Source organism: Rattus norvegicus, chromosome 6 (genome assembly GCF_036323735.1).
Source record: "Rattus norvegicus strain BN/NHsdMcwi chromosome 6, GRCr8, whole genome shotgun sequence".
NCBI lineage: Eukaryota > Metazoa > Chordata > Mammalia > Rodentia > Muridae > Rattus > Rattus norvegicus.
Genome location: NC_086024.1, coordinates 103,150,149 through 103,163,129, shown reverse-complemented (window position 1 = coordinate 103,163,129; position 12,981 = coordinate 103,150,149). Strand labels below are relative to the sequence as shown.

General features: G+C 39.5%; 1 protein-coding gene across 24 annotated transcripts in view; it reads right to left on the bottom strand.

Moving 5' to 3' along the window:
- The window catches only part of Gphn (gephyrin), a 529,275-nt gene that overhangs the window by 53,550 nt on the left and 462,744 nt on the right, over nt 1–12,981 (bottom strand). For all 24 annotated transcript variants that reach the window (XM_039112910.2, XM_039112897.2, NM_022865.4 and 21 more), the window contains one exon: nt 11,526–11,647. In XM_039112910.2, the coding sequence (XP_038968838.1) occupies nt 11,526–11,647 (122 nt within the window). The remainder of the gene's footprint in view (nt 1–11,525; nt 11,648–12,981) is intronic.

Below are 12,981 nucleotides of genomic sequence, written 5' to 3'. Positions count from 1 at the left end.
AGGACATAAAACTGTGCTAAAGAGGCCTAACAGCTGCTTTATTACTTACTTTTTGGTTTTTTGCAACAAACTTTGTGAAGTCTTTTCTGTGAAGTCCTTGCTGTCCTGGAAACCAGGCTGGCCTCAAACTCTAAGATAAGCCCGCGTCTAGTTCCTAAATTCTGGTATTAAAGATTAAAAGCCATTGCCTGGCTAAACATACTATTTTAATAAAGTATTGTTTAAGTGAAGATGAATCAACACAATAACAGTGGTACATGTGACAGCCTTTACCATTTCTCTTGATTTCTTTTTAATATCTGAAATGTTTGGAAGTTATTTTTATTATTAGGCTGTAACTCCTCAGTGCATTTTAATAACAATTTACTTAAAACTTACAGTTGGATGCACTGAATTTACTACATTGTTGCTACTTTCTGTAACCCAGGGACCAGCAGCTTGGGGTAAACATACAAATTTGTTAGTGTTAGGTCCAAAAGGATCTCTCCTCCCCCAAATTTTGGTGCTCATTCCCCTCTACCGAAGGATCCAGTTCCTCCTCACTGTCAGAAGGGACAAATGGTTAGCAGTGGTGCCTATAAGCATATCAAAGCACATGCCGGCCTCCAAGTATCTAGTTCTTCTCACCTCCTCCCTTACCCTAAACTTCTCCAGGCCCACTGCCAGCTTCTCATTCTTTTTTTTTTAATTTATTTAATACTTAATAATAATTCTTGGTGTCTGGGCAAACATCACCCTCCCCCCTCCCCTTCCTCATGGGTGTTCCCCTTCCAACCCTCCCCCCATTGCCGCCCTCCCCCCAACAGTCTAGTTCACTGGGGGTTCAGTCTTAGCAGGACCCAGGGCTTCCCCTTCCACTGGTGATCTTACTAGGATATTCAATGCTACCTTGAGGTCAGAGTCCAGGGTCAGTCCATGAATAGTCTTTAGGTAGTGGCTTAGTCCCTTGAAGCTCTGGTTGCTTGGCATTCTTCTACATATGGGGTCTCGAGCCCCTTCAGCTCTTCCAGTTCTTTCTCTGATTCCTTCAACGGGGGTCCTATTCTCAGTTCTGTGGTTTGCTGCTGGCATTCGCCTCTGTATTTGCTGTATTCTGGCTGTGTCTCTCAGGAGCGATCTACATCCGGCTCCTGTTGGTCTGCACTTCTTTGCTTCATCCATCTTGTCTAATTGGGTGGCTGTATATGTATGGGCCACATGTGGGGCAGGCTCTGAATGGGTGTTCCTTCAGTCTCTGTTTTAATCTTTGCGTCTCTCTTCCCTGCCAAGGGTATTTTTGTTCCCCTTTTAGAGAAGGAGTGAAGCATTCACATTTTGATCATCCGTCTTGAGTTTCATTTGTTCTAGGCATCTAGGGTAATTCAAGCATTTGGGCTAATAGCCACTTATCAGTGAGTGCATACCATGTATGTCTTTCTGTGTTTGGGTTAGCTCACTCAGGATGATATTTTCCAGTTCCAACCATTTGCCTACGAATTTCATAAAGTCATTGTTTTTGATAGCTGAGTAATATTCCATTGTGTAGATGTACCACATTTTCTGTATCCATTCCTCTGTTGAAGGGCATCTGGGTTCTTTCCAGCTTCTGGCTATTATAAATAAGGCTGCGATGAACATAGTGGAGCACGTGTCTCTTTTGTATGTTGAGGCATCTTTTGGGTATATGCCCAAGAGAGGTATAGCTGGATCCTCAGGCAGTTCAATGTCCAATTTTCTGAGGAACCTCCAGACTGATTTCCAGAATGGTTGTACCAGTCTGCAATCCCACCAACAATGGAGGAGTGTTCCTCTTTCTCTGCATCCTCGCCAGCATCTGCTGTCACCTGAGCTTTTGATCTTAGCCATTCTCACTGGTGTGAGGTGAAATCTCAGGGTTGTTTTGATTTGCATTTCCCTTATGACTAAAGATGCTGAACATTTCTTTAGGTGTTTCTCAGCCATTCAGCATTCCTCAGCTGTGAATTCTTTGTTTAGCTCTGAACCCCATTTTTTAATAGGGTTATTTGTCTCCCTGCCGTCTAACTTCTTGAGTTCTTTGTATATTTTGGATATAAGGCCTCTATCTGTTGTAGGATTGGTAAATCTGTTGGTTGCCGATTTGTCCTAACCACAGTGTCCTTTGCCTTACAGAAGCTTTGCAGTTTTATGAGATCCCATTTGTCGATTCTTGATCTTAGAGCAAAAGCCATTGGTGTTTTGTTCAGGAAATTTTTTCCAGTGCCCATGTGTTCCAGATGCTTCCCTAGCTTTTCTTCTATTAGTTTGGAGGTCCTTGATCCACTTGGACTTAAGCTTTGTACAGGGTGATAAGCATGGATCAATCTGCATTCTTCTACATGTTGACCTCCAGTTGAACCAGCACCATTTGCTGAAAATGCTATCTTTTTTCCATTGGATGGTTTTGGCTCCTCTGTCAAAAATCAAGTGCCCATAGGTGTGTGGGTTCATTTCTGGGTCTTCAATTCTATTCCATTGGTCTATCTGTCTGTCTCTGTACCAATACCATGCAGTTTTTATCACTATTGCTCTGTAATACTGCCTGAGTTCAGGGGTAGTGATTCCCCCTGAAGTCCTTTTATTGTTGAGGATAGTTTTAGCTATCCTGGGTTTTTTGTTATTCCACATGAATTTGCAAATTGTTCTGTCTAACTCTTTGAAGAATTGGATTGGTATTTTGATGGGGATTGCATTGAATCTGTAGATCGCTTTTGGTAAAATGGCCATTTTTACTATATTAATCCTGCCAATCCATGAGCATGGGAGATCTTTCCATCTTCTGAGGTCTTCTTCAATTTCTTTCTTCAGTGTCTTGAAGTTCTTATTGTACAGATCTTTTACTTGCTTGGTTAAAGTCACACCGAGGTACTTTATATTATTTGGGTCTATTATGAAGGGTGTCGTTTCCCTAATTTCTTTCTCGGCTTTTTTCTCTTTTGTGTAGAGGAAGGCTACTGATTTATTTGAGTTAATTTTATACCCAGCCACTTTGCTGAAGTTGTTTATCAGCTTTAGTAGTTCTCTGGTGGAACTTTTGGGATCACTTAAATAAACTATCATATCATCTGCAAATAGTGATATTTTGACTTCTTCTTTTCCGATCTGTATCCCCTTGACCTCCTTTTGTTGTCTGATTACTCTGGCTAGAACTTCAAGAACTATACTGAATAAGTAGGGAGAGAGTGGGCAGCCTTGTCTAGTCCCTGATTTTAGTGGGATTGCTTCAAGTTTCTCTCCATTTAGTTTAATGTTAGCAACTGGTTTGCTGTATATGGCTTTTACTATGTTTAGGTATGGGCCTTGAATTCCTATTCTTTCCAGGACTTTTATCATGAAGGGGTGTTGAATTTTGTCAAATGCTTTCTCAGCATCTAATGAAATGATCATGTGGTTTTGTTCTTTCAGTTTGTTTATATAATGGATCACGTTGATGGTTTTCCGTATATTAAACCATCCCTGCATGCCTGGGATGAAGCCTACTTGATCATGGTGGATGATTGTTTTGATGTGCTCTTGGATCCGGTTTGCCAGAATTTTATTGAGTATTTTTGCGTCGATATTCATAAGGGAAATTGGTCTGAAGTTCTCTTTCTTTGTTGTGTCTTTGTGTGGTTTAGGTATAAGAGTAATTGTGGATTCATAGAAGGAATTCGGGAGTGATCCATCTGTTTCTATTTTGTGGAATAGTTTGGATAATATTAATACGAGGTCTTCTATGAAGGTCTGACAGAATTCTGCACTAAACCCGTCTGGACCTGGGCTCTTTTTGGTTGGGAGACCTTTAATGACTGCTTGTATTTCCTTAGGAGTTATGGGGTTGTTTAACTGGTTTATCTTCCTGATTTAACTTGGGTACCTGGTATTTGTCCAGGAAATTGTCCATTTCCTGTAGATTTTCAAGTTTTGTTGAATATAGGCTTTTATACTAAGATCTGATGATTTCTTGAATTTCCTCTGAATTTGTAGTTATGTCTCCCTTTTCATTTCTGATTTTGTTAATTTGGACACACTCTCTGTGTCCTCTCGTTAGTCTGGCTAAGGGTTTATCTATCTTGTTGATTTTCTCAAAGAACCAACTTTTGGTTCTGTTGATTCTTTCTATGGTCCTTTTTGTTTCTACTTGGTTGATTTCAGCTCTGAGTTTGATTATTTCCTGCCTTCTACTCCTCCTGGGTGTATTTGCTTCTTTTTGTTCTAGAGCTTTTAGGTGTGCTGTCAAGCTGCTGACATATGCTCTTTCCTGTTTCTTTCTGCAGGCACACAGCACTATGAGTTTTCCTCCTAGCACAGCTTTCATTGTGTCCCATAAGTTTGGGTATGTTGTACCTTCATTTTCATTAAATTCTAAAAAGTTTTTAATTTCTTTCTCTATTTCTTCCTTGACTAGGTTATCATTGAGTAGAGCATTGTTCAATTTCCACGTATATGTGGGCATTCTTCCCTTATTGTTATTGAAGACCAGTTTTAGGCCGTGGTGGTCTGATAGCACGCATGGGATTATTTCTATCTTTCTGTACCTGTGGAGGCCCGTTTTTTGACCAACTATATGGTCAGTTTTGGAGAAAGTACCATGAGGAGCTGAGAAGAAGGTATATCCTTTTGCTTTGGGATAGAATGTTCTATAAATATCCGTTAAGTCCATTTGGCTCATGACTTCTCTTAGTCTGTCTACATCTCTGTTTAATTTCTGTTTCCATGATCTGTCCATTGATGAGAGTGGGGTGTTGAAATCTCTCACTATTATTGTGTGAGGTGCAATGTGTGTTTTGAGCTTTAGTAAGGTTTCTTTTACGTATGTAGGTACCCTTGTATTTGGGGCATAGATATTTAGGATTGAGAGTTCATCTTGGTGGATTTTTCCTTTGATGAATATGAAGTGTCCTTCCTTATCTTTTTTGATGACCTTTAATTGAAAATTGATTTTATTTGATATTAGAATGGCTACTGCAGCTTGCTTCTTCTGACCATTTGCTTGGAAAGTTGTTTTCCAGCCTTTCACTCTGAGGTAGTGTCTGTCTTTGTCTCTGAGGTGTGTTTCCTGTAGGCAGCAGAATGCAGGGTCCTCGTTGCGTATCCAGTTTGTTAATCTATGTCTTTTTATTGGGGAGTTGAGGCCATTGATGTTGAGAGATATTAAGTAATAGTGATTATTGCTTCCTGTTATATTCATATTTGGATGTGAGGTTATGTTTGTGTGCTTTTCTTCTCTTTGTTTTGTTGCCAAGACGATTAGTTTCTTACTTCTTCTAGGGTATAGCTTGCCTCCTTATGTTGGGCTTTACCCTTTATTATCCTTTGTAGAACTGGATTTGTGGAAAGATATTGTGTAAATTTGGTTTTGTCATGGAATATCTTGGTTTCTCCATGTATGTTAATTGAGAGTTTTGCAGGATACAGTAACCTGGCCTGGCATTTGTGTTCTCTTAGGGTATGTATGACATCTGTCTAGGATCTTCTGGCCTTCATAGTTTCTGGCGAAAAGTTTGGTGTGATTCTGATAGGTCTGCCTTTATATGTTACTTGACCTTTTTCCCTTACTGCTTTTAATACTTTCTTTATTTTGTGCGTTTGGTGTTTTGACAATTATGTGACAGGAGGTGTTTCTTTTCTGGTCCAATCTATTTGGAGTTCTGTAGGCTTCTTGTATGCCTATGGGTATCTCTTTTTTTAGGTTAGGGAAGTTTTCTTCTATGATTTTGTTGAAGATATTTACTGGTCCTTTGAGTTGGGAGTCTTCACTCTCTTCTATACCTATTATCCTTAGGTTTGATCTTCTCATTGAGTCCTGGATTTCCTGTATGTTTTGGACCAGTAGCTTTTTCTGCTTTACATTATCTTTGACAGTTGAGTCAATGATTTCTATGGAATCTTCTGCTCCCGAGATTCTCTCTTCCATCTCTTTTATTCTGGTGGTGAAGCTTGTATCTACAGCTCCTTGTCTCTTCTTTTGATTTTCTATATCCAGGGTTGTTTCCATGTGTTCTTTCTTGATTACTTCTATTTCCATTTTTAATTCCTTCAACTGTTTGATTGTGTTTTCCTGGAATTCTTTCAGGGATTTTTGTGTCTCCTCTCTATGGGTTTCTACTTGTTTATTTATGTTTTCCTGGAATTCTTTCAGGCATTTTTGCGATTCCTCTCTGTAGGCTTCTACTTGTTCTCTAAGGGAGTTCTTCACGTCTTTCTTGAAGTCCTCCAGCATCATGATCAAATATGATTTTGAAACTAGATCTTGCTTTTCTGGTGTGTTTGGATATTCCATGTTTATTTTGGTGGGAGAATTGGGATCCGATGTTGCCATGTAGTCTTGGTTTCTGTTGCTTGGGTTCCTGCGCTTGCCTCTCGCCATCAGATTATCTCTAGTGTTACTTTGTTCTGCTATTTCTGACCGTGGCTAGACTGTCCTATAAGCCTGTGTGTCAGGAGTGCTGTAGACCTGTTTTCCTGTTTTCTTTCAGCCAGTTATGGGGACAGAGTGTTCTGCTTTCGGGCGTGTAGTTTTTCCTCTCTACAGGTCTTCAGCTGTTCCTGTGGGCCTGTGTCTTGAGTTCACCAGGCAGGTCACTTGCAGAAGAAATGTTGGTCTTACCTGTGGTTCCGAGGCTCAAGTTTGCTCGCGGGGTGCTGCCCACGAGCTCTCTGAGGCGGCAGCAACCAGGAAGATATGCGCTTCCCTTTCCGGGAGCTTTCGTGCACTAGGGTTCCAGATGGCGTTTGGTGTTTTCCTCTGGCGTCCGAGATGTGTGTGCAGAGTACAGTCTCTTCTGGTTTCCCAGGCGTGTCTGCCTCTCTGAAGGTTTAGCTCTCCTTCCCACGGGATTTGGGTGCAGAGAACTGTTTATCCGGTCTGTTTCCTTCAGGTTCCGGCAGTGTCTCAGGCGTAGGGGTCCTGCCGCTCCTGGGCCCTCCCCTACGGGAACCCAGAGGCCTTATACAGTTTCCTCTTGGGCCAGGGATGTGGGCAGGGGTGGGCAGTGTTGGTGGTCTCCTCCGCTCTGCAGCCTCAGGAGTGCCCACCTGACCAGGCGGTGAGGTCTCTCTCCCACGGGGTTTGGGAGCAGAGAGCTGCTGCGGGCCGGGATCCCCCAGCTTCTCATTCTTTTAGCTCTATTATTTCAGCTATGCTCTCTCCTCTCTTTTGTCTTCCTCTCTCAGTCCTTTCTCTTGCCCCCTTCTCTTGGTTCTTTCTTTCTCATCTTCTCTTGCTCACCCCCTCCCACCCCCCATTGGCCAAGATTGGTCTGTTAGTCATGTTCAGTCCACTACTTTCTCTCCCAGCTCTGGGTTCTTCCAGATGAACCTAGCTATATACTCTCCCTCCCTCCCTTTTATCTATAATTAAGACATTCATTCCCCTTAACCATACTTTGGACCATCCTCACTTTATACAGTTAGAAAGGTGAAGTCTTAGCCCACTCCTGCTGATTCATAAGTGTGGTTTTCATTAAGATCAGGTAGCTTATGTCCAGATACAGTGAATGTTTCCTGGTGACTGACTAAACAATGAGTAAGCTGTAGCACTCTTAATTTCAGACTCCCTCAGACGTTAGCTTACCTGATACACTGAAGTCAAATTATTATTCTAAAATAATGACTTATTATAGCATTTCTGTTTTTTTTTAAAGGTTCAAATTCAATTGATTTTGGGCAGTTCTAATCCCAAATATGTGCCAAACATATGTATACTCTTTGTACCCTAACCTTTTGTTCTAATCTATGTTTCCTATTTGGAATAACACATCATTTTTTTCTATCTAGATACTACTAATTCTTCAAATTCTTAGACTTTATAAAATTTGTTCTGATCACCTAAGCTTAGAGTTGCTATATAGTTCTTCTGACATATTTTCATATTTTCAAAATTATAGCAAAAAATTGTTTGTGCATTATTAACCTTAAGAAATTTAGATTTCATTTCTGCCGCTGTACTAACTAGTTTTATAATGTTAGATAAATTCCTTAACATTGCTGGGTTTCAAAATTAGTTTTTTTTTAAGGAAAAAAAGACAAACCAAAACCTTAGAAACTCCAATGTATTATGTTCCTTACAGTTTGAGCAAAATATAGAAAATATATTTAAGGGGTTGGGGATTTAGCTCAGTGGTAGAGTGCTTGCCTAGCAAGCGCAAGGCCCTGGGTTCGGTCCCCAGCTCCGAAAAAAAAAAAAAAAAAGAAAAGAAAATATATTTAAATTTAGACTTATTGTTTTTAGAACACTTAAAAATACAGTTAACTTTCAGGTATTTGAAGCCCTCGTCTTATAATTCTCACTGACGTATTAACTCACTTTCTTCTTTTAAACAAAAGGTCTACAAGTCATAGGCAAATGTTACAGGCTACAGAAACGGCCCCACAGTTAGAGGCACTGGCTGCTCTTTCAGATGTGGGCTTGGTTCCTAGCACCCACAAGGCAGCTCCAAACTGCCTATAACTTCAGCCCTAGGGATCCAATGTCCTCTTTGGCCTCTATAGCACTAGGTACACATGCTGTATAGACATACGTGCAGGCAGAATTCCCATACAGACATTAAACAAACAAATAAATGACCAGTGAACTTCAGCTCAAATTGGTTTAAACAGTTATAACACTTACTCTTCTAGTTCATATTGACTGAAAAAAAACACAGTAAATGACAATAACAAGAGCTACAAAGTATAATCATACAGAAACTAAAAGCCACACTCAGGACTTTTCAGATGACAGGAATGCAAGGATTACTTTCTACCCTTATCTGTCAGAGCTTAGCATGGTTCTGTGCTTGAAAACATTCCTGAGCCATTTCTCACCCAGACTCCTCCCATGACTACTTGTTTCCTTGCAGAGTTTCTCACAGAGGCTTCTGTATAACAATATTTGCTCTCATTAGAAAAGGGAATACATAGCAAAAAGAATGAAGAGGCAACCTACACAAATCAACAGCTGTACAGTGATGTACCTTGTTTCCCTTGCTAAATTCCCAGTACAGATTTTCATTAGAAAAGCAGTAAATTCTTTCCTCCCACATTCCACCTCTGAGTTCTAAACCATTCATTTTAAGCTTCTTTAATACAGCACTCTAAGACTGAAAACGTCTTTATTAGCAGAATTCAAACAACAACCCTGGTCTCAGTTTTACATATGGTATTGCTACCAAATAAAAGGCTATACACTAGAAAGTGGTGCATTTTTCTGAATTGCCCAATACACTGGCTTTATAGTTTGTTGTTCATTAAAATTTCAAAGTATGCTTTGAGGTTAAATTTAAAATCAACCTTACAACATCATCAGGAAATGTCTATCACAAATTAATTAAGAACTTTACATCAGTGTTAGATCATAGACTCTCTAGCTGTCTCCCCTCTCCCATCGCAGTCTCCCCTACTCCCTCAGCTCTCTCTGGGGCACAGGGTTGATAAAGCATGCTGTATGTTCTTGCAGTTTCCTTCCCTCTTGCAGCTAGAAACACCCTTGAATGATAACTTTACTTTCAGTGCCTTGTGACTTCTGGCATGCAGGCTAGGTTACCAAGATATGGAATTTACCCTCCCACCCTGAAAATTCCCTTCGCTCCGAATCTGGAAGGAATGAAAGTGTCCCTGGAGGGCCTTGATGTTATCTCCTCTAATTGCTCTCCCACTTCAGGATCTCATCACTTTCGAGTCCAGTCTGTAAGTCTCTTAAAAAAGGACAATTCAGTCCTTTTCCACAAACCTGTTTTTTAAAATGTTATATTTACTAGTACACCAACACCAAGGTGTCTTGTCACTTATAGTAAGATAATGTCAGTAATATTGTCTACCAAGTACTTAAGTACCTTAAAAAGAAAAAAGAAAAAGAAATAAGAAAACAAAGAAAGATTCCCCACAAACCAAACCAAAACCAAAACAGACAAACAAACAAAAAACCAATAAGACAAAAAACCCAAAACCTGGCTGCAGTGGCCAAGACCCTTGGTAATTAGAAGTCTGCCTGTGCTACATAACACGTATGTACACACATGTATGCACATTATATATCCCGTGAAAAGTATCAAACAAACCAACACGGAAAGTGTAGGAAGGAAGTGAGAATGCACAGAATTATGGGTTAGAGCAGTGCAGCTTAGGGCGAGGATATATAATAATATAATATAATATAATATAATAATATGACTAGTAACTAAAAAGCTCCCGTACCTCTACATGTCATAAAGAATTCATAATTGCACTTGAAGGCAGGCCCAGCACCATTGTTTGGTGGGAACTAAGACTTTTTCTGCTGGTTTTGTTTCTTGTTTATTTTATCTCTGTGGTTTTAAAACTTTCAAATCCATCCTACCTTTTCTCAGAAGTTTCTGTGTGTGTTCTTTAAAGTTGAGTCTATGTCAATATTGGTTTTAGGTGCTTGACATTTATATTAAAAGATTACTGATTATGTCTAAATTCAAAGACTTGGGTATTTTTTCCACTTTCTTTCTAGGGGTGAGTCTCTGATACTAGGTGACTTACATAGTGGTTATCAGTGATGGGCTTCTTTAATTAGTCAGGTGAACACAAGAGTAAGGATTTTAAAAAGGAATGAAGTTTACAGACATATCAAACAATTTCAGGAAAAAAGAACTTTAAGAAGCTACCCATATGATATTGATGTTCAAGATGTGGATTGTGGCCACTTCCCACGTAGGATGGGTTAATAATGTTACTAGAACATATTTTGTGAACTGAGGGCAGTGCCTCTTCAAAAGCACTCATCTTAAAGGAAGGCTCAATGCATAATGAGCTTTCTGCAGTGGTAAGGCAGTGATAAAGGAGACACAGGAGACAGATACATGGTATCCTCCACTCCAGTGATCTTGTTTTATCTTTACTAGGTTGATGCTTAATTATTACTACAAGCAGTGACACTTCTAGAGAACAGGAATTTGTACCTGATAAAAAGGGCTAAGTAGCAGTGTTGCTTGGCAGTGGGATGCTCAGAAAACAGACTTTTTTTTAAATGATGAGATATACCTTTGGAAACTGAAAGAAACACTTGGCGAGTCTAAAGATCTGAACTGACTTGGTGGGTAGGGGCAATACATTCTTAAACATGAGCAGGTACAGTTAATGCATCTCTTTTGAGTTAAATAGGTGAAGCTGGAAGAAATTTGGGTTATACAAACATTCAAAATTAAAATACAAGCCCATGGAAAACAACTGTGCTTAAATGTCAAAGAATCAGGTAATACTAGTTTTGATAGCTTTTCTTAGGCTTCTTATCTATGTTTCCAATCTCTGTCTTGAAATAAAAGTGTGAGCAGCAATGGCATCATCACCCTATTCACCAGGATAAAGTCAATTGCACTGACGTATAAAAAAAATCTCAATTTAACACACCACAGCAATGTGAAATATTTCTCCTTTTGTAATACCTATTACAAAATATTTACTACTATTTAGTCTCTGCACCTCTAGAATCCTTATGCTTCTGAAGAATGGAACCAATGAATACCATGTTGTTCAATCTGTCTCTTTAGCACCAATTCCACCTACCCCAGTAATCTAAACATTCATATTTCAGAATAACTTACTTGTCTCCTACAATTCCCAAGTTGATTGTTGGGTAACCATGTTCCTGAATTGTTGCTAGAAGTGTTGATCGATTGCTGTCCCGAATCTTTCCTGGTAAGAGGTCATCTTCAGGATTTAGTAGCTACAATGTGAAAAGACAAAACACTAATTATTTACTTAGGTAATGTTGCTATTATATTATAATGGAGGAAATTAGATGTGAATTAGTTTAGAATCTGGTTATCTATGGCAGTATCCAGCATGTAGAATTATGCTCAAAGAATCTTTGAATAAATATTGTAAGTAAAGGAGAATGGTAGCTGAATAGGGGGCCAGATTTCACACTAGTTTTGGCTATAATTTGGCAATAGTGTCAGGAAGAAACTGAGTTTTCCTAGAAACTGATGATTATAAAACTCTTAATTTAGTCTGGACTACTATCTTCCAGTTCATCTTAAAATAATCTTTATGTGTATAGGTATCTTCTCTGCATGAATGTCTGTGCTTGTGTTCCCGGTGCCCACAGAAGCCAGAAGGTAGCCCTGGATTCCCTGAACTGGACTTAGAGCTGTTTGTGAGCTGCTGTGTGGGTTCTGGGAGTCAGATCTTGGTGCACAGAAAGAGCAGCCAGTGCTCATAACTACTGAGCCACTTCTCTAGCTCTCGTCCAATTTATCTGACACTGAGACTATCAAGTTTGAAAAGAAAAACCATTTGCTTTTTTTCTTTCAAGTTTTCTGAAGTGGGGTCAACAGTATTAAAGGAAAACTTCTTTGGAAGAAACCTATTTCGTGTCTGAGACACAAACTTAAACAAGGAAAACAGACATATTCTATTGTCTGTCTGTCTGTCTTCTGTCTGTCTGTCTCCATTCCCATCCCCATCTACGTTCCATTTCTGAGTTAATATCTACCGGTGGTGTCAAGAACAACAACAACAACAACAACAACAAGAACAACAAACCAGAAGAAAACTTACTTAAGTTAGGATGTTTTAATAAGAGTGAGCTAAGTCAGTATAGTAGGACAAACTTTGGATTCAGACTAAATACAGATTACCTAAACTCTTGGCTCCAAAGCTTGTTGCTTTCCTATCTACCATTTAAATTCATATCCACCCCACTTTTTTTTGGTATTGTCAATTGTACTAACTTCTTAGCTTTCAATATTCAACTTTTGACATTGATTTTTATCCCTTGTAGTCTGCTCTTTTCCCAAGACCTCAATGATTAACCCCTTCCTCTCTTCCTTCTTTCTTCTTCTTCTTCTTCTTCTTCTTCTTTTTTTTTTTTTTTTTTGAGACAGGATCTCCCTGTACAGCCTAGCTGGGAACTCACTGTATGGATCTGGCTGCTCCCAAATTACGGAGACCCCTCTGCCTCTCAAGTGCTTGGATTAAGAATGTGTGTCACTGTCCCTGGCTCTATTCTATGTTATTTCCACATTTCCTTCTCCTCTGTTACCAATATCTCCACAG